The sequence below is a fragment of the Chrysemys picta genome, chromosome 15 (genome assembly GCF_011386835.1).
Source record: "Chrysemys picta bellii isolate R12L10 chromosome 15, ASM1138683v2, whole genome shotgun sequence".
NCBI lineage: Eukaryota > Metazoa > Chordata > Testudines > Emydidae > Chrysemys > Chrysemys picta.
Genome location: NC_088805.1, coordinates 7,043,013 through 7,063,186, shown reverse-complemented (window position 1 = coordinate 7,063,186; position 20,174 = coordinate 7,043,013). Strand labels below are relative to the sequence as shown.

General features: G+C 51.6%; 1 protein-coding gene and 1 long non-coding RNA gene across 2 annotated transcripts in view; one reads left to right on the top strand and one right to left on the bottom strand.

The window, feature by feature from the left end:
• Window positions 1-762: 762 nt before the first annotated feature.
• Window positions 763-1,735, bottom strand: LOC135975749 (uncharacterized). Its single transcript, XR_010592766.1, has 3 exons — window positions 1,594-1,735; window positions 1,066-1,171; window positions 763-858 (listed from the first exon to the last, which is right to left on the bottom strand). It is a non-coding gene; the product is annotated as an uncharacterized LOC135975749 (long non-coding RNA).
• Window positions 1,736-14,087: 12,352 nt separating this feature from the next.
• Window positions 14,088-20,174, top strand: part of RBM19 (RNA binding motif protein 19) — a 118,714-nt gene continuing 112,627 nt past the window's right edge. The window contains exons 1-6 of the mRNA XM_024108092.3: window positions 14,088-14,335; window positions 15,398-15,580; window positions 16,855-16,986; window positions 17,211-17,249; window positions 17,854-18,076; window positions 19,646-19,932. Coding sequence (XP_023963860.2) covers window positions 14,300-14,335; window positions 15,398-15,580; window positions 16,855-16,986; window positions 17,211-17,249; window positions 17,854-18,076; window positions 19,646-19,932 — 900 coding nt within the window. The 5' untranslated portion in view covers window positions 14,088-14,299. The remainder of the gene's footprint in view (window positions 14,336-15,397; window positions 15,581-16,854; window positions 16,987-17,210; window positions 17,250-17,853; window positions 18,077-19,645; window positions 19,933-20,174) is intronic.

The window sequence follows — 20,174 nt, the reverse complement described above, 5'->3', positions numbered from 1 at the left end:
GCTGGGGTCAGAGGTCACTTATGTCAAACTCAGGGAGGATGATGGTGAATCTGAGCAGGGCCGTGCTGCTCTTAACGGCCCTGGCTCTCTCTCGCGGCACCCTGGACACGATCCAGTAGTTAATGTGCTGTGGGGAAAGGAGGCAGATCAGGATCAATGGGCAGGTGCACGTATTGTGGAAATGAGACACAGACACACACCCATCCCCAGGGGGCTGAGACATTGTGCGCAGGGTGGAATATCTGATTCATTGATTGCAGAGCTTTGGAAGGGGATTGTTGCCCGCAGGACGATTCTTGAATCCTGCAGGTCACAACTTGTCATTGTCTCTCTAGACTGGAACAATGTTCAGTGTCGGGGCTGCTCCCCTCCTCCCTGCACTCCTGATTCCTGAACAATCCCCTCAGAAATCTCAGGGCCCGTCGGAGAGACGGGCTGATTCTCTGGGGCCCTCCTGTTTCTCTAGGAAGGAGCCTGTGACTCTTCTCTGAGGACCCTCTTCTGGATCTCCCAGGAGGGGTTCAGACTCTCACTCCCCAAGCCAGCCAGGGGCCCTGTGGTTAGTGCTCAACACAACCAGGCAGAGCTCTGGCTTGAAGTCCCAGCTCCTTCCTCTGTCCTTTAAGGAGGAAAGGCCTGACCCTGCATTGCACTGACTGCCCTGACCAAGGATGCCCACTGGGGGCTCAGCTAGGAGGACAGACTGGAAAATGGATCTAAGAGTGAAGGTAAAATTGCCCCCACCCCTCTCATCGGGCTCACCTCCAAGATGTACTGGAGCCTGTTGGTGTCTGGGGACTCTGCCAGCAGGTTCCCCAGCATGGCGTCCAGGAGGTCTGGCAAGACCCTAGGCAGATCCTGAAAGCAAGGGAGAGCCATGGGTCAGAGTTAGGGAAACTGGGGCTACACCTGCCACAGGATGGGAAGTGGGGTCTCTGGGAAGCACTGGTGAGACCCCAAACACATATCCTGGCCTCTCTCATTCACATCCCACTGCAGGCAATTAGCAAGGATTCATGGCAGGATGACAGCTGGCTCTTCAATCCATGACTTTAGCTGATCTACCTGCACTTGGGTGGTGTCCTTCTCCATGCCCAGGGTGAAGACGGCATGCAGGGCAGCTCGGAGGAGGTGGGTCTCCAGCTCTGGCTCCAGGGCAGGTGTCATGGTGCTGGCAAGAGAGAGGAGCCGGCATTAGACTGTGCAGTGCGGGGATGGGACTGGCACCAACATGCAGGTGAAACTGCAGGGAAATAGGCACAGGCTGGCGAGAATGGAAACTGAGGCACCGAGCCAGGGAATGACAAGGCCAAGGTTTCTCAGACAGACAGTGGCAGGACAGGAATAGCACCTGTTCCCTGGACCCTGCTGCCCCTCCTGTATCTGATCCTGGGTGTGAGCCTCTCCCCAAAGCCGTTGCAATGTTACTGGAGTGAAAAGAACAGCCCAGCCAGGAGAGAGTGAACCTTCCCCCCACCTCTGCCAGAGGAGCCACCCTTGGGCGGTGACCTGGGAGTGGGAGGGGCAGTGACTCCCAGCCCTGGGCCTGAGCAGCACCGGGGTTAGGGGAACCGGGCGGGAGGGTCTCAGTACCTGAGGTTGCCCACAGCAATCAGGGAGTTAGCGAGGACGGCGCCGGGTGGAGAGTTATCAGGCAGCTCCTCAATGAGCTCCTGTGAGACCCAACGGAGACAAAGGAGCGTGTGAGATTCGGGCCACACTGACACTTCTCAGTGAGGAGATTACACAGCCAGGGCCCCACACAGCCAGCAGGATCCCCCCACCTGCCCTCCGCTCCTCCGATTCCTGCCCAATAGTGACCACTCTCCGAGTTTCTCCCGTCTCTTCTCCCCAGTCTTCAGCCCCAGCAATCCCTGCCCTCTGCTGCCCCTCCAGCACCAACAATCCCCCATCCATTGGCCTGGGGAGACCCCTGCCCCTCCCATGTCTCTGTCTTTCCTCCAGCTGCTGGGCACCGTGTCTCGCTCACCACAATCCTCTCCCCCACAGCCGCCTTGCAGCAGTGCGGCTCCAATGTGTCCTGCCCTCTCTGCTGTGCAGCGAGACGCGGGGTGGATGGCGAGCAGGAACACGAGCTGCTGGGCCTCCTCCTGCACCCACCAGGAGTGGGGTTAGGGGAGAGAGAGCCAGTTAGCCAGGGACCTCCCTGTCCCCACACAGCAGCTGCAGGACTCAGGCCTGAATGGGGGATAGTGGGGACCCGCCCATTGTCCAAATCACCCACCACTCCACCACAAGCAGGGTCAGGAACTGGGACAGTGCCTGTGGGGGGAGGAGACCCGGCTGGTGTGTGACAGACACCCCCACCTCTGGGGTCCCAGATCATGGAGGAGAAAGGTCCCCATTAGGGCTGGTGGATCATCAGGGACAAGACCCTCTGCAGGGGGTCAGGTGCTGGGAAGGGGCAGGACAGTCTCGGTTCCAGCACAGCTGGGATACGTTTGTACCTTTTCTCCGCCTTGGAGCTGCTCTCGGCTGTTATTGAGAGCAGCCTCCTCTGTGGCCACGTCCACCCATTCCTCCTCCTCGTCCCCTGAGTCCCTGGCGGTCCCTGCACCAGGGAGAGAAGGGGACAGGGTGACGCCTGCTGCCACTTGGGGGAAGGACAGGGGCACGATGGGGCAATGTGTCCCCTTCCCACCTCCGGGACCCAGGGCAGATCGGGCCCCACACTCCCCCCTCTCAGTGATGCCTTCAGCCCCCAACTCCTTCAGGAGCCCATAGCAAAGAGACCCCCCCACGCCGTCCTGGACTCCCTGGGAGGTGCCTCCCCCCAATTGGAGCACCAAGGACCAAAGTGGCAGCATCTAGTGTTTGTGGGGTTCATGTGGCTCAAGCCAGACCCCTGGGCTGGGGACCCGCCCCCATAGCACTGATCGAGGGCCTGGGCCCAGGGTGTTCACAGCCCCGCCCTCACCTCTCTCTGAGCCCAGCCTGACTCCTCACCTAGAACAAAGCAGCGGCGTCCATCGGCCTCGCTGCTGCCCGAGTCCCAGGCACTGCTGCTGTCCCATGGGGAGCGGGCCGAGCTGCTGGTGGTGGGACAGGGATCCTCCACCTCCTGCCCTGGGGAGGCTGGAAGGTCCTCAGTGACCGGGCAGGGCGATGCCTCCTGCTGGGAATCAGGGCTGGGCTCCTGGGGCCGCTGCTGCCCACACAACATGCCCCAGAGTCACCCTGCCCGGCTCCCCTCCTGCGCTGGGTCCTGCCTGCCCAGCCGCAGCCTGGCCCAGCTCCATTTCAACCTGGCCTCTCCCACCTCGGCGCCTGCGCTGGGAGCGGGTTTTCTCCGCCAGAAGGCTGGGCACTCCCACCTCCTGGCCTGGCCGGGAGCTCCTTCCCCACCAGTGGGGACGGAGGAGCCGCTGTGCTCCTGGGGAAGATGGCAGCTGCTTCCCTCAGGCTCTGGGGCCACCTGCAGAGCCTTCTTCCTGAACATCCTCAGGAGCCTGGCCATCCTGGAACCGAGCGGGGAGCGGGCGTGAGTCTGGGGTCAAGGCAGCCTCTGACTAACCAGCCTGTTTGGTCCCTCCCCATCCCTGCCCCAGCCAGAGCAGCTCCTCCTCCCACCATAGGGGTGCATGTAATGCAATCTACACGCACTGGCAGGAGTTCATTGCATGATCTGCTTCCTGCTGTTTGGTTCTGGGCTGTTGGAGTACGGGCTTGCAAGCATCTGTGCACACATATTATACTAATTGCATCTAGACCACATCTCCCTAGTTTGTTTGTGAGAATGTCCTTATTAACACCAAGATGGATCACATCTACTGTTTACCCACCTCCACTAGGCCCGTAACCCTGCCAAAGAAGGAGCTAGGATTGGTTTGGAATGATTTGTTCTTGACAAGTCCATGCTCACTAGTCCTAAGAACCAAATTGTCCTGCAGGTGCTGACAAACTGATTGTTTAATAAGGAGTTCCAGTATCTTTCCAGATATGTTAATGGATGGGAAGACGTTCTTTTTCAGGGATCTCTGACGAGAACTGGGGCACAGCACTTAGTTTGTTGAGGCCATAAAATGGAGACAGGCACCTCTTTTCTCCTCCCAGCACCCCAGATACCTAAAAAGGTGGGACTCACATCCCTCAATGGGCTTTAAAAAAGACAATGGTTACAATGTGGCCCCGACCATTTCTGGTTTCTGCAGACTAGATGTTTTAGCAAAGTTTAGAATTCCTTGGTGCTCAATACCGTGAAACTCCCCTTTCTCCTTCACAAAGGGCTTTAACGCCCCTTATCTCACCGAGGCTCTCGACTGCCCAAAGTTGGAGAATTGTCCCTGTTCCCATTGCAGAGCACCCCCCACGACACACACACAGAGTCCTCCTGGTGGTGGGAGGGGAACAGAGGAAAGGACAGAAGATGTAAGAGATGAAGAGAAAGGAGGGAGGGATGGAGGAAAAGGTAAAACAAAAAGGACAAACCCTAATGTCCCCAGTGATTCTAAGGGACAAAATCCCAGGTGGGGAATAAAATTCGACCACCTTAAGCTCGTGTTTTCCATGCCTAGAATTCAGCTGGCGCCAGATGCATAAGACTGAACAGGTTCCAAACCTCTCGGAGGCTCTTACCTTCTAAACAGGGACGTCTGTTTTCTAGTAAAATCAGGAAAAACAAAAGAGAAAACTCAAAAGAGGTTCCTCCTGGTGCTCATATACGTGAACCTAAGTACTCTCTCAGTCCTCAAAGAGAGAGACCTCGAGAAGGAGACTTGCTGAAGCAAAGCTACAGGGGACTCTGAGGTTTCCCTGGCCCTGCGCCCCTGTCCTGCCTGGCTGATGTCAGCATCTCTCTGTGAGGTCACCACCTCCCCAGCACCTTTGACCAATAGGCTGAAGTCCTGCAAAAGGCCTTTGTGATGTCACTGCCACACCCACCCCTCCCCTGCAGTGCTAATGTTCTGCCGCAGGCCAGACACTTTGGAGGTTTGAGCTACTCCCTGTGGATCACCCCACTCAATGAGTGTTCATTCTAGGAAGCAAGCCGGCTAGACAGTAAAACATCACAAGCTGCTCCCAATACTACACTCGGTTTCTCAGAAATGAGTAGACTTTATGGGCAGAAGAGACAGTTAGAGCATCTAATCTGACCCCCTGCATATCACAGGCCTCCTGTCTACCACAATAGCTACTGTTGGGGTAAACACATTCCAGAAAGGCATCTAGTCTTTATTAAATGACATCAAGAGACAGAGAATCCACCACTTTCCTTGGTAGCTTCTTCCTGTGGTCAATCATCCTCGCTGTTGAATATTTGTGCCTTATTTGTCATAGGAATTTGTCTCTTTTCACCTTCCAGCCATTCCCAAACCTCAGCCAGTATTTGTAGGTGACAAATCTCATGAATTGTCACAGATTGCGGTGTTACTAGAGGAGGTTTTGGAATTAACTGATAAGTCACTGGGACCAGATGGCATTCACCCAAGAGTTCTGAAAGAACTCAGATGTGAAATTGCGGAACTACTAATTATGGTTTGTAACTTGTCCTTTAAATCAGCTTCTGTATCCATGACTGGAAGATAGCTAATGTAACGCCAATATTTAAAAAGGGCACTATTGGTGATCCCGGCAATTACGGACCAGTAAGTCTAATGTCAGTACTGGGCAAATTAGTTGAAACAATTGTAAAGAATAAAATTGTCAGACACATAGAAGAACATAAATTGTTGGGCAAAAGTCAACATAGTTTAGGTAAAGGGAAATCGTGTCTTACTAATCTATTAGAGTTCTTTGAAGGGGTCAACAAACATGTGGACAAGGGGGATCCAGTGGATATAGTGTACTTAGATTTCCAGAAAGCATTTGACAAGGTCCCTCACCAAAGGGTCTTATGTAAATTAAGTTGTCATGGGATAAGAGGGAAGATCCTTTCATGAATTGAGAACTGGTTAAAAGAAAGGGAACAAAGGGAAGGAATAAATGGTAAATTTTCAGAATGGAGAGGGGTAACTAGTGGTATTCCCCAAGGGTCAGTCCTAGGACCAATGCTATTCAACTTATTCATAAATGATCTGGAGAAAGGGGTAAAAAGTGAGGTGGCAAAGTTTGCAGATGATACTAAAGTGCTCAAGATAGTTAAGACCAAAGCAGACTGTGAAGAACTTCAAAAAGCTCTCACAAAACTAAGTGATTGGGCAACAAAATGGCAAATGAAATTTAATGTGGACAACGTAAAGTAATGCACATTGGGAAAAATAACCCCAACTATACATACAATATGATGGGGGCTAATTTAGCTACAACGAATCAGGAAAAAGATCTTGGAGTCATCGTGGATAGTTCTCTGAAGACTTCCACGCAGTGTGCAGCGGCAGTCAAAAAAGCAAACAGGATGTTAGGAATCATTAAAAAGGGGATAGAGAATGAGACGGAGAATATCTTATTGCCCTTATATAAATCCATGGTACACCCACATCTTGAATACTGTGTACAGATGTGGTCTCCTCATCTCAAAAAAGATATACTGGCATTAGAAAAGGTTCAGAGAAGGGCAATTAAAATGATTAGAGGTTTGGAAGGGGTCCCATATGAGGAGAGATTAAAGAGGCTAGGACTTTTCAGCTTGGAAAAGAGGAGACTATGGGGGGATATGATAGAGGTATATGAAATCATGAGTGATGTGGAGAAAGTGAATAAGGAAAAGTTATTTACTTGTTCCCATAATATAAGAACTCCACTAGTAACCTCCCTCCAGCCTGACAGTTCACCTTTCAGTACGACCCGTTGTAGTCTCCCCTTTAACCAGTTCCTTATCCACCTTTCAATTTTCATATTGATCCTCATCTTTTCCAATTTAGCTAATAATTCCCCATGTGGAACCGTATCAAATGCCTTACTGAAATTAGATCCACTGCGTTTCCTTTGTCTAAAAAATCTGTTACCTTCTCAAAGAAGGAGATCAGGTTGGTTTGGCACGATCTACCTTTTGTAAAGCCATGTTGTATTTTGTCCCAATTACCATTGACCTCAATGTCCTTAACTACTTTCTCCTTCAAAACATTTTCTGAGACCTTGCATACTACAGATGTCAAACTAACAGGCCTGTAGTTACCCGGATCACGTTTTTTCCCTTTCTTAAAGCTAGGAACTATGTTAGCAATTCTCCAGTCATACGGTACAACCCCTGAGTTTACAGATTCATTAAAAATTCTTGCTAATGGGTTTGCAATTTCATGTGCCAGTTCTTTTAATATTCTTGGATGAAGATTATCTGGACCCCCCGATTTAGTCCCATTAAGCTGTTCGAGTTTGACTTCTAACTCAGATGTGGTAATATCTACCTCCATATCCTCATTCCCATTTGTCATCCTACCATTATCCCTAAGCTCCTCATTAGCCTCTGAAAGACTGAGGCAAAGTATTTGTTTAGACATTGGGCCATGCCTAGATTATCCTTAACCTCCACTCCATCCTCAGTGTTTAGTGGTCCCACTTCTTCTTTCTTTATTTTCTTCTGATTTATATGGCTATAAAACCTTTTACTATTGGTTTGAATTCCCTTTGCAAGGTCCAACTCTACATGGCTTTCGGCCTTTCTCACTTTATCCCTACATGTTCTGACCTCAGTAAGGTAGCTTTCCTTGCTGATCACTCCCATCTTCCACTCCTTGTAGGCTTTCTGCTTTTTCTTAATCATCTCTCTGAAATGCTTGCTCATCCAACTTGGTCTACAACTCCTGCCTATGAATTTCCCCCCCTTTCTTGGGATGCAGGCTTCTGATAGTTTCTGCAACTTTGACTTGAAGTAATTCCAGGCCTTCTCCGCCTTTAGATCCACAAGTCCTTTAGTCCAATCCACTTCCCTAACTAATTTCCTTAATTTTTTAAAGTTAGCCCTTTTGAAATCAAAAACCCTAGTCACAGATCTATTTTTGTTTACCCTTCCATTTAGTTTAAACTGAATTAGCTCATGATCGCTCAAACCAAGGCTGTCCCCTACAACCATTTCTTCTAAGAGATCCTCACTACCCACACCAAATCTAAAATGGCATCCCCTCTTGTTGGTTCTTCAACTACTTGGTGAAGGAATCCATCAGCTATCACATCTAGGAAAATCTGAGCCCTATTATATTACTAGCACTTGTCCTCCAGTCTATGTCTGGGAAGTTAAAGTCTCCCATGATCACACAATTCCCATTAGTATTTACTTCATTAAAAACATTAAAGAGGTCTCTATCCCTATCCAAATCAGACTCCTGTTCTAACAGACAGCAAACCCCCCAAAGACAGGGATAGAGCCCAGGAATCGAGATGGTGGGGAAATTTCATTGAAACCGTTTCTGTCCGAAAATCCCATTCAAACTAAACCAGTTTCTTTCTTGAAATCATATCAAGTGGCATGAAAATTCTTTGCAAAAATATTTTGTTGCAAAACAAAAGCATCTTCTGTGTCACAAAAAGAACAGGAGTACGTGTTTGTCTCGTCGCACACAAAGAGGAGACACTTAGATCTCAAAAATTAGATAAGATGTTTCAGTCTGAGCTAAGTAGTTGCTGCTCTTAACAATTGCAACATAATAAAATACAAATAAAATAGACTATTTCAGCCATTCTATTATGTCATAATCTGATCTGAGTAAACATGATAGGACACCTCATCTTATGCACTGCTCCTAGTGACGCTCTCCAATAGATCCCCATCCTCCACCTGTCGGGAGGTAGGTAGGAGCGGATTGTTATCCCTACTTGAAAGAGGGAGAAGCTAAGGCTGAGAAAGGAGAATTGACTTGTCTTAGGTCACACAGCCAGTCCGTGGCAGAGTTGGGAATAGGACCCAAGAGCCCTGATTTTCAAACTAACCATCGGATCTTGAATTTCAGACATTGAATGACCTGAATAAAGTGCTCTCAAGTGAGTTCCAGACCAGCAAGGGTTCATAGTAATTATTCAGCAAGTATTTTAGGAGAACTGGAATGGTAGAGAAAATAATGAACTGCAGAGAAGCAGCAAAATTTGTCGAACATATGACTGGTTATGACTATTTACTTGGTCTTAAAAGAAAACAACAGGGACCTGAGTCTCCTCCCTGTCAATAACGCCCTGCTCAGCCAATCAGGGTAGAGACTGAGGGGCGGGAGGATGAGGGTTCTCACCAGAGAGCCCAAAGGATGGCCCAGGTCACAGCTGGGGATCACTGTCTGAGCACTATTTCAGCCCAACATTTTTCGGTGGACCTCCCACAATGGGAGTTGTAGAGCAACCCCCACGACACACACACACCCCTCCTGGTGGTGGGAGGGGAACAGGGGAACAGACAAAAGAAGTAAGAGATGAAGAGAAAGGAGGGAGGGATGGAGGAAAAGGTAAAAGAAAACGGACAAACCTTAATGTCCCCAGAGATTCTAAGGGACAAAATCCCAGGTGGGGAATAAAATTTGGCCACCTTAAGGTAGCGTTTTCCATGGCTAAAATTCAGATGGCGCCAGATGCATCAGACTGAACAGGTTCCAAACCTCTCAGAGGCTCTTACCTTCTAAACAGGGACGTCAGTTTTCTAGTGAAATCAGGAAAAAGAAAGGAGAAAACTCAAAAGAGGTTCCTCCTGGTGCTCACGTACGTGACCCCTAATACTCTCTCAGACCTCAAAGAGAGATCTCGAGAAGGAGACTTGCTGAAGCAAAGCCACAGGGGTCTCTGAGGTTTCCCTGGCCCTGCGCCCCTGTCCTGCCTGGCTGATGTCAGCATCCCTCTGTGAGGTCACCACCTCCCCTACACCTTTGGCCAATAGGCTGAGGTCCTGCAAAAGGCCTTTGTGATGTCACTGCCACACCCACCCCTCCCCTGCAGTGCTAATGTCCTGCTGGGGCAGGGAGCTGGGACACTGCGCGGTGGGTCATTGTCTGGCCCAGCCCTTCCTAGCAGGAGGCCGAGGCCGAGGCATTTCCTTCAGGTCACCTTCTGCTGCAGCTTGGCCACGGGCCCCCATAGCCACTAGCCCAGCCAGGGATCCCAAGTGGGGATTGTCACGGCTGGCTCCTCCCTGCCGCCAGCAGCTCTTCACTGCCAGGAAATTCCTGAAATCCTGTGTGCCCCTCCCCCACCCACCTCCTGGGGCTGTGAGTGCCCCCCCCCGGACAGCCCCTCCCCCGAGCTCTGAGTGCCCCTGGCCAGTCCCTCCCCTCAGCCCCCCCCCACTTCCTGGGGCTCTGAGTGCCCTCAGCCAGTCCCCCTCCCACACCCCGGGGCTGAGTGACCTTGGCCAACCCCCGTCCCTTCAGGAGGAACTCCCAGTACCCACCCAGCCCCCACACCTCAGGGTTTCCCTCCCTGAGGCTCTGTGGCCATACCCCCACCAGGGCTGGCTTTAGGCCAATTCAACCAATTCCCCTGAATCGGGCCCCGGGCCCAAGCCCCGGTACGGTGTACTGGCAAGAGCCAGTGCGCTGTACCAGGGTGGCCCGGCTTCCCCAGGGGGCAATTTAAAGGACCTAGGGCTCCCAGCAGGGGCCGGAGCCCCAGGCCCTTTAAATTGCTACCAGACCCCCACTGCTGGAGCCCTGGGGTAGGGCTGCGGGGCTCTGGGGGCTATTTAAAAAGTCCGGGACTCCCGCTGCCTCTACCGCCCCGGCCCTTTAAATAGCCGCTGGAGCCCCGCTGCTTCCCCAGGGCTCCCGTGGCTATTTAAAGGGCCGGGGCGGTAGAAGCAGGGGAGCCCTGGGCCCTTTAAATAGCCCCCAGAGCCCTGGGATAGCGGGGGACTCGGGGGCTATTTAAAGGGCCGGGGCTCCAGCTGCCTCTGCTGCACCCCGTCCCCGCACCAGCCTCGCACCCCCTGCCCGCAGCCAGCCCCGTCTCCAGCCAGCCCTGCACCCCCTGTCCGCAGCCAGCCCCTGCTGCACCCCTGCCCTACCTCCAGCTCCGTCCCCCCTGTTCTGCCCACACCAGCCCCGCCCCCCTGCCCTGCCTGCAGCCAGCCCTGCACTCCCTGCCCACAGCCAGCCTCTGCCGCACCCCCTGCCCTGTCTCCAGGCAACCCCTGCTGCACCCCCCTGCGGCCCTGCCCAAAGCCAGCCAGCCCCACACACCCCTGTCTCCAGCCAGCCCCGCACCCCTTGCTCTGCCTGCAGCCAGACCCTACCTCCAGTGAGCCCCTGCCTTGCCTCCAGCCAGCCCCATGTCCACTGGTGCCCTGCAGTTCCCAGGGCAGTAACCCTGCACACCTGCTTCAATGAGGGGGGCAGGGAGCAGCTGGGACCCACACATGTGCACACCACTAGGGTGACCAGACAGCAAGTGTGAAAAATCGGGACGGGGGGTGGGCTATAAATAGGATCCTATAAGAAAAAGACCCCAAAATCGGGACTGTCCCTATAAAATCAGGACATCTGGTCACCCTAGCACACCCTCAGGGAGTGGCGGGGACCCACACACGTGAAACGGAGCTCATTAATAACCGATCAACAGCATATATGATGCAATGTACATAATATATAATTTTATTATTTATATAGTTATGGAAAGTAAATAATACATGGAAGAAATGAAAGGCTTTTTTTTCCATTATTTTTTTTGTTAGTCATCCCTGCCGGGGCCCCGCCAAAAATGTTCGAATTGGGCCCCGCCCTTCCTAAAGCCGGCCCTGTCTGCTTGCCAGGCAGGGCTGTGAGCGATTACCGTGAGTGCTAATGGATTATGGGTGCTCAGCCTACCCGTATGTAACCCAAGCCGTGTGTGGAGATAAAGGACACTGCTTAATAGTCTCCTGAGAGCCTGCTGTCCAAGGACACATACTGTTTCAAGTAGCATGGCTGGAGCTGTGATAAGGCCACAGAGCCAGGAAAGCTGAGAGCAAAGGTACAGGATATTTCTCCCCTTTACAGCCGCCTTCTCATTTGGTACCAGTCCCATGGCCAGCAGCATGCAGGTCAGAAACGGGAGGCCACCGCTGGTTCTGGTCTGGCTGTGAACGGGATGAGGGAAGAGATGTGAGGAGCTGGAGAGTGAAGAGGTCTAGGTTGGGCAGAATTAACCAGGCCTGTCGGCTGGGCCTCCCCTTCCCAGCAGCTAAGCCAAGCGTCCTCGTTCCGAAGACATACTATTTACGGGAGTGCCCACAATGAGCTCGGTGCTTTCCTGACGTTCAAGGCGGGTCGTGCCGGAGAGCTCCCAACCCAAGGATGGAGCTAGAAGTCAGGGGAAGGGGACCACCAACCAGGCAATGTATCCACAAGCCAGTGCTGGTGTAGGCTTGGGTCAGACTGGGTGGAGGTAGTTTGGCAGTCAATGGAGCTATGCCAATTTACACCAGCTGAGGAGTTACCTCTGCGTCTTTATGAGGGACTTGGCTATGGACAGGGCAAAGGCCTTGCAGATGAGCAGAGAGAGGCTGGATGTGGCCAAGTGTGGAATAAGCGAGGGTGGGACCTCCATTTGGCCACCACCAGGGCACTGTGTGTCGGGGTGGGGAGAGCAGTCCCACAGACTCCTGAGAGGAGCGGGTTTCATGCTGATAGCCTGGCACACTGAAGTTCTCTGCTTGCACTCAGAGCAGCTACAGATGCAGTGCTTCCCTCATCCTGCCCCTGCAAAGTGCCTCAAACCCTCCCTGGAGATGCAGGAGTAATAAGACAATTCAGGCTTTAGACTCATTTATTTCTTAGCCTCTCTGCTGGGACTGACAGTGAATGCCCACTCTGTGGTGGGTCTGCGATGCAGATGCCAATACTACAACTAATACTTTACATGTGGATGTATAGACCTTTTGAGGATCTCAAAGCTCATCACAAAGGTGGCTAAGCATAATTAACCCCCGTGTACAGCTGGGGACACCGAGGCACAGCTCCCACAGTGCCCAGTTGAATGACTTGCCCGAGGTCACAGAATCAGGACTAGAAACCAGCTCTGACTCCCAATCCCCGCCTTGACCACTAGATCACACCCCCTCCTGCTAGAAACTGGACTGAGGCCACCAGCTCAACACATCACATAGCCACTGAGCAGACAGGAGTGGAGAGTGACTTGGTCCCCCCTAACCTGGGCCAAATAGTTCCATAGAGTTTAAGGAACATAGGGACCATTTGAGCATCTAATCTGACCTCCTGCATATCACAGGCCATTACATCTCACCCAGTGACCCCAATATGGAGCCCAGCAATTGGGGTTAGACAAAAGCATTTCAGTCCTTGGGAGACTAGAACCAAAGCCAGGGAAGAAGTGGGGGGGAGGGAGATGGGAAGGGAGAAGAAAGAGAGGGAGGCCATCAGTGGGAGGAAGATGGAAAGGCCTATTGGGAAGAGGAGACACTTCTTTGCTGAGTTTCCCACCCCTTCCCTGGAAACACCCCTTGCGTGTGAGGGGCTGACTCCAGCCAACGGGCCCCAGCCTCTGTCCACAGCACCAGGGCCTGGATAGACGAGGGGTCGGCCACCTTTCAGCAGTGGTGTGCCGAGTCTTCATTTATTCACTCTGATTTAAGGTTTCATGTGCCAGTCATACATTTTAACGTTTTTAGAAGGTCTCTTTCTTTAAATCTATAATATAGAACTAAACTATTGTTGTACGTACAGTAAATAAGGTTTTTAAAATGTTTAAATTAAAATGCAGAGCCTCCCGGACCGGTGGCCAGGACCCGGGCAGTGTGAGTGCCATTGAAAACCAGCTCCCGTGCTGCCTTCGGCACACGTTCCATAGGTTGCCTACCCCGGGCTAGACCAAGGGACGTTTCTGGGGAAGGACCTTAACAGAGACAAAGCAAAGGGCAGCGAGGGTTAGTTTGGGTGAATTTCAGTGCACAGGAGAGTGGCAGGCTGTGATGCAGGCACGTGCAAGGCAAGCTCCCCCCTCCCACCAGTGCCTGCCTGGATACCCGCACCGCTCTGCCAGCCCTGGCTGCAAGCCCCCCCAGCCCGGCCTGTGCCCGGCCCGGGTTTGCATGCACCGCTGCTCCGCTTTGCGGGGCCCCAGCGCCCCATGCCTGGACTGAGGCTCCAAGCCGGGCAGGGCTGGGTCCTCAGTCCCGCTAAGCAGCGCAGGGCAGCCAGCGCCCCCTGCTGACCGCACCTCGGCACTGCACCCACAGGAGGAGGAGGCGGCCCCCGTCCCAGATTCGCGCATGCGCATCAGCTACCCGGAAGTGGGAGGGGACCGACCCTCCCCCTCCCGCAGCGTTTCCCCGTCCCTTGGCCTCCTCGCACGTGCGTGCCGTGCTGCCGTTAGGGCGATCACGTGACTCGCGGCGGGCAAGATGGCGGCGGCCAGCGGGAGGCGTGAATTGCTCTGAGCGCGGGGGGCTCCGTCTCTGAGCGGGGAACGGGCGGGCCCGGGGCCCCTCCCCGCCATGTCGCGCCTCATCGTGAAGAACCTGCCGAGCGGGGTGAGTCCGGGGTGGGGGCGGGTGGATGGGGGTGATCCGCCTGGGAGGGGCCAGCCGCGGGGTCCCCACTTGCGGGGGAGGCGGGGGATGGGCATAGCCCCGAGGGGGTCCCCATTTAAGGGGTAGGTGGGGGAATGGGCATAGACCTTGGGGGGAGTCTCCTCTTAGGGGGAGAGATAAATTTGGGAAGGGGGGTTGGGGGAGGAGGAAGGATGGCTGTAGTCCTAGGCGGAGGTGGATTGTGGGGAAGGGTTGGGCTTAGTTTGGGTGGTGGTGGTCCTACATGCAGAGGAGGATAGGATGTAGCCCTGGGGACGAGAGGTGAAGCGAGGGAAGGGTCCAACTTGGGGAGGGATGGTTAGGGTCCTGTGGGGGAGTAGAGTAAATTGAGGGGTGCACTTGGCAAGGAGGAGAGGAGGATACAGTCGGGGGGGCGGTGTCCCATGTGGTGCAGTGTGTGGGCTATAGCCGTGCGGGTGGGAGGGGAGGCGAGTGGGGGTATCCCATACTGGAGAAGGGCAAGGAGAGTTTGGGGCCGGGTTTAAGGTGAGTTGTTCGGGCTGGAGGGACAAGGGCTAGGGGCTGCCTCTAAGTTACAGGACTAGGGGGCACAAGTTGGGGATTGCTCTGCATTTTAGGTCTCTCTCACTAACCATTACACTAGGATTCTTACTCTGGGCAAGGAAGAGCTTACTTCTTAGGCTGAGTTGTGGAAGTCATGTGGTGGTTGCTGTTTGTTCTGGGTCAGTGACAGACTTGTGCTTTACAAGGCACCAATACAGAGCCCCTGCTCTGAAGATCTTGGTCTGACAGACAGATATAGAGACAACAGAATTGGCTTGCAAACTAAGAGGGAATTTGACTGTTATATTGATAACTTGTACTTTAATATTAGGGTGATGAGGGCTACAGCAGTGGTGCCCTAAACATTGTGTTTCTGAGGCATCATAAAGATGAAGCCCAAGTGTACTTCGACTGTGAGCTTTTCAGTGCAAAGACTTGTCTATAAACCACCTTCCACCCTTTAGATGTGCCTCCCTGATGCCCATCCTCTTTTTGCAGATGAAGGAAGATCGCTTCCGGAAGCTGTTTGCAGCCTTTGGCACGCTGACTGATTGCAGCCTGAAATTCACCAAGGATGGCAAGTTCCGCAAGTTTGGATTTATTGGCTTTAAGTCCGAAGATGAAGCCAAAATGGCAATGAATCATTTCAACAAAAGTTTCATAGACATGGCCAGAATCACGGTGAGTTGGCCTTAAAATGAAATGTTTGCTGCTTTCTCTGGGAGAAGTTTGCTACTTGATATTATTTTACTCTTTAGGATGAACTAATCGTGTTTGTGTATGTAGAGGAGGAGGGGAGCTTCGCTAAACTCAACTGGCTATACTTCAGTGGTGGAGCCTTGTTTATGGACTGATTCTCAGGCATCCCGGTGACTTGTGTTAGTAATTATCCCTGCTGCTGTTCATGGAGCCAGGTTTGATTCCTAGTCTTTTGCTCCCCCCCAGCAAGGGCTAGGAGTACTGTGGAAGCTAAGGAAAGAGTCCTTTGCCCAGTATCCAACCTGAATAAGCAGGCTATGTGCTGGGCAAATATGTGGGAGATAAAATCCTTCCCTTCCTCTGTCCCCACGAGCCACAGAGCAGCTGTGGAGCTGTTGACTACTTGGGCCCAGTAGCTGGAATATATTCTCAGACTCCATTCAGGGGTTGGGGACAGGAGGATCTGCCGTGTGGATACTTCAACGTGATCAACATGGCATTCCCCCAGCATCCTATTTCCCTGGACTCAGTGGGACCATACCAGTTCCTCTGCCAAGGGAGCCACTGCAGTGGTAGGGCATGATCTTCAGCATTTGATCTTCAAGCAGAGGAAGGCAGGTGAAAATCTTCTTAATTTGATGGTAAGGGGAGCAGTCCGACTCAGGTCTGCAATACAAATTGAATCGGTTGAGTTAGTCTACTCTATCCTTTGCTCCAGCAGTGCTGGTCCAGGCTAGGCTGATTTAAAGTCTCAGATTTCTGGGCTGAAGTTGTGTGTACGCTTCTTCATGTTATTTGAGAAATTTACATTTTCTCTTGTTCTATGGAGACAATGCACTGGATGACAGTGGAGAACATAAGTTTCTTTGAATATGTCCAAAAATGATTAATATAATTACAGGCTTCCCTCCACTGAAGAGCCATAAACATATGGTTCTGAATGGGCCCTTAGCATGGTAGTGTCTAAGCCTTTCTGCTTTAAATGCAACTGAAATAATAAAACGTAGGACTTGTTAAAAGGGGGCTCCTTGTTGGTGGCTCTTTTCAGGTAAAAAGAACAGGAGTACTTGTGGCACCTTAGAGACTAACAAATTTATTTGAGGATAAGCTTTCGTGGGCTACAGCCCACTTCTTCGGATGCTGTAGCCCACGAAAGCTTATGCTCTAATAAATTTGTTAGTCTCTAAGGTGCCACAAGGACTACTGTTCTTTTTGCGGATATAGACTAACATGGCTGCTACTCTGAAACTTTTCAGGTAGAGTTCTGTAAATCATTCGGTGACCCATCGAAGCCCAGAGCTTGGAGTAAACACTCCCAGAAGCCTTCTGCACCAGAGAAACCCACCGATAAGCCCAAAACAAGTCCAGCTCCCACGGAGACAAAGAAAGTAAGTCACACTTGCTTTCCTCGGGTATGCGACATGGACATCAGAGACTTTGTCTGGGGAAGTGCACCCTGGTGGCTGCAGCAGGCGATCTGGAATTCGGGGATCCCGTGTCCTATTCCTGGTTTACCATTCGCTTGTCATCTTAGTGAGCACTTTCTGCCTTTTTCCTGATCTGTATAATGGGATTTGTGGCTATCTGAAAAGTATGTGTTTGCTTCTTTCAGGATAAAAAGAAGAAAAATACAACAGGAAACTTAAAAGAGGTGAGTTGAGAAGAGCAGCATGTGAAAATTGTCCATTTGAGAAGAGTTTGATATAGAAAGTATGGGGTAGAAATTGCTGAGTAGTCTCTGCATCGATCCTGTTCTCGGAGCCAGGACTTCTGGGTTCTGTTCCCAGCTTGAGCAAGTCACTTGACCTTTCTGCGTCTTTCCTCATCTGTAAAATAGTGAACTTTGTAGTTGTCTCTGTTGCGTGCTTAAAGTGCTTTGACATCCTCAGGTTAAAGGTGCTTTATAGAAGTGCAAAATACTTATTAGACCATTAAGAATTTCACTTGTTGCCTCAGAGTTACTGTCTGCACTTGTGTTTAATTAGTAGCATTATAATTAGGAAGGAGTACTGCTTCCAAGGCTGTTGATTCAGGTGAGACAGGTGGTTTAACTATGATGTAGCCTATAACACTGGATGTAAATGGAGCATAATTGTCCGCATCTCATGGAAGGGAAATCAGCCCTGGCAGGTGAAAAGCAGACTCCTTCCCTTGAGATCTTATCTGCGAGGAATTACACAGTGACCCTGATCTAAACTTGGCTACATGCCCCAGTGTCTGTCTTCACTACTCATGTGTGTTGTTTTTTCCAGCAGCTGGAAGGAGATGAGGCATTCAGAGAATTTTTGGTGGTTCATCAAAAACGGACTCAAGTGGCCACTTGGGCTAATGACATGTTGGCGGAGGAGCCCAAGACTGGGAAATCGAAGCCGGTGGATGATTATCTGAACTTTGACTCGGATGAGTCAGAGGAGCTCAGCGAAGAGGAGGAGGGCAGGGGCAAACGCCACAAGGAGCAAGAAACCGCAGGCACCAAAAGTAAATTTCTCCCTCGGCTCTGTTCATCCTTCTCTTCAATGGTGTACTGATGTGGGGCCTGATCCTGCGGCATGCTGAGCAGCTCCTGGAAAATGCTGTGTGCCCTCAGATCCCATTGGAGGTGTTGGGAATTGCAGTAGCTCAGCACCTCACAGGATCGAGCCCTATATCCCAAAAGAGGAGATACAAACTGCGTAGTAACTATGGTTTCAGCACGTTTTATCAGTGTGGGTAACAAAGGGTGAGGCCCTCAGTCCCTCTCCACTGAGCCTCCACTGAACTGCAGACTCCCTGGTTCATCTGCCCAAGTGAGTCTCTCCCATGCCTCAGTTTCCCCTCCCCTTTATCCAGGTTGTCTGTTTAAATTGTGAGCTCTTTGGGTCAGGGATTGTGTGTGCATACGGTACCTACCACAATATGGCTGTAATTTTGATCAGAGCCTCTAGGTGCTACTGGAAATCAAATAATTGACTGAACTGAACTCTTTTTTAGGTGACACATTTAAGTAACACAGATTGAGGTGTTCATAGAGAGGGTTTTGGAACAAACAAGAATAACAACCCCTAGCTCTTATCTAGCACTTTTCGTCAGGAGATCTCAAAGTGCTTTACAAAAGAAGCCAATAACTGGGGAGAAATGTAGGTCTCCGGTGAATCAATGAACAAATGCACATATATCCTGGCCACGTACCATGCTTCAGATTTCAGCTGAGAGTCTGATACTCGTCTGCCTATTGGTCTCCATTTGCAAACCAAAGCCAGCTCCTCTATAAGTTGTGCTCACGGCAAGTCCATGCAAAACCACACTTGTATTACTGTTACCTTGGCTCCTTCCCTGCCACCCAACTCCATCTTTGTTCACCTGTCACACCTTGTCCTAAACTAAGATGGAATTTTCTGGAGCAGGGCTTGTCTTATGCCTGTATAGTGCCTAGCACTTCAGTGCCTTGGGTGCTGTAGTGATATGGATAACTAGTAATGAAGAACCCATTAACATGTGTTTCCATGTCCTTGTGTATTGCTGATCCAACTTTTTAAATAGCAGAGTGTTTTTAGTGCCAGGGAAAGGCCGACAGCCTGGAAAGCCAAGTTGATCCCTGTAGGATGAACGTTAGCAGAGCAGGATTCTCCCCGCTGTATGGAAAACCTCAGTGGCAGGAGGGAGGCGTTCAGATCCATGGCCTGTTTCGTCCTTGGTCTGTTTGCTGAGAGAGTGTAATGCCAATTGCACTGGTGACTTGTGATGGGACCCCTCTCTGTTGGGAATCACCAGACCATCTAATCAGTATCACCCAACAGCCCATTGGATAGTAACCGCTTCTCATCCTTACCAGCTGTGGCTGGATTTGGTCACCTGACCCGAGAAGAGGCAAGGGGATTGGTACTGGGATGTAAAACCTGAGCCATCCTCTGGTGCCTCCTGTGCATATAGGGCGTCTGCTCTTGCAGTAGCCCAGCTGGGCAAAGGGCATGTGGGGGCTTGTGCTGCTATGGGCCGTTTGCCCCACTGGGGAAATGGGGTGTGTGTGCATGCCCAATATCTAATGCCCATCTCTCTTCTCTCTGGCAGTAAAGAAGAGCCCCAGAGAGAAGGCAGCTGCCAGGGCAGAGCTCTCCGATATGGATTACCTGAAATCTAAAGTGGTGAAAGATTCCTCGTCTTCCTCAGCCGAGGAGGAGAGTGAGGAGGACCAGCTGGACAGTGAGCAGCATGAGGGGGGAAGCGAGGATGAGAAGGAGCCCAGCAGCTTGGAAACTGTCGGTGCCCAGGTGGAAAAAGGGGCAGAGCTGGAAGGACAGAGCAAAGGGCAGGGGACAGTGGTGGAGAGGAAGAAGAAGAAAGGAGCAACATTGGAGGTATAACCGAATTAGAGATGGTCCGGAGTTGTAACCCTGGGTGCCAGCTCCTGGCTCTGGAGTTGAACTTGGCAGCTGCGGTCCATCTCCATTCCTACGGGGAGCGATTTCCAAATCTAATGGTCTGTGTCCTCCTGTCCCTCCCGTAACACTGGGTTTGCAATGAATAATCACTGTATCTATTCTAAATAGATGCATTTGTGAGAGAGGGAAGATGGCCCGGTGACTAGGGACTTGGGAGA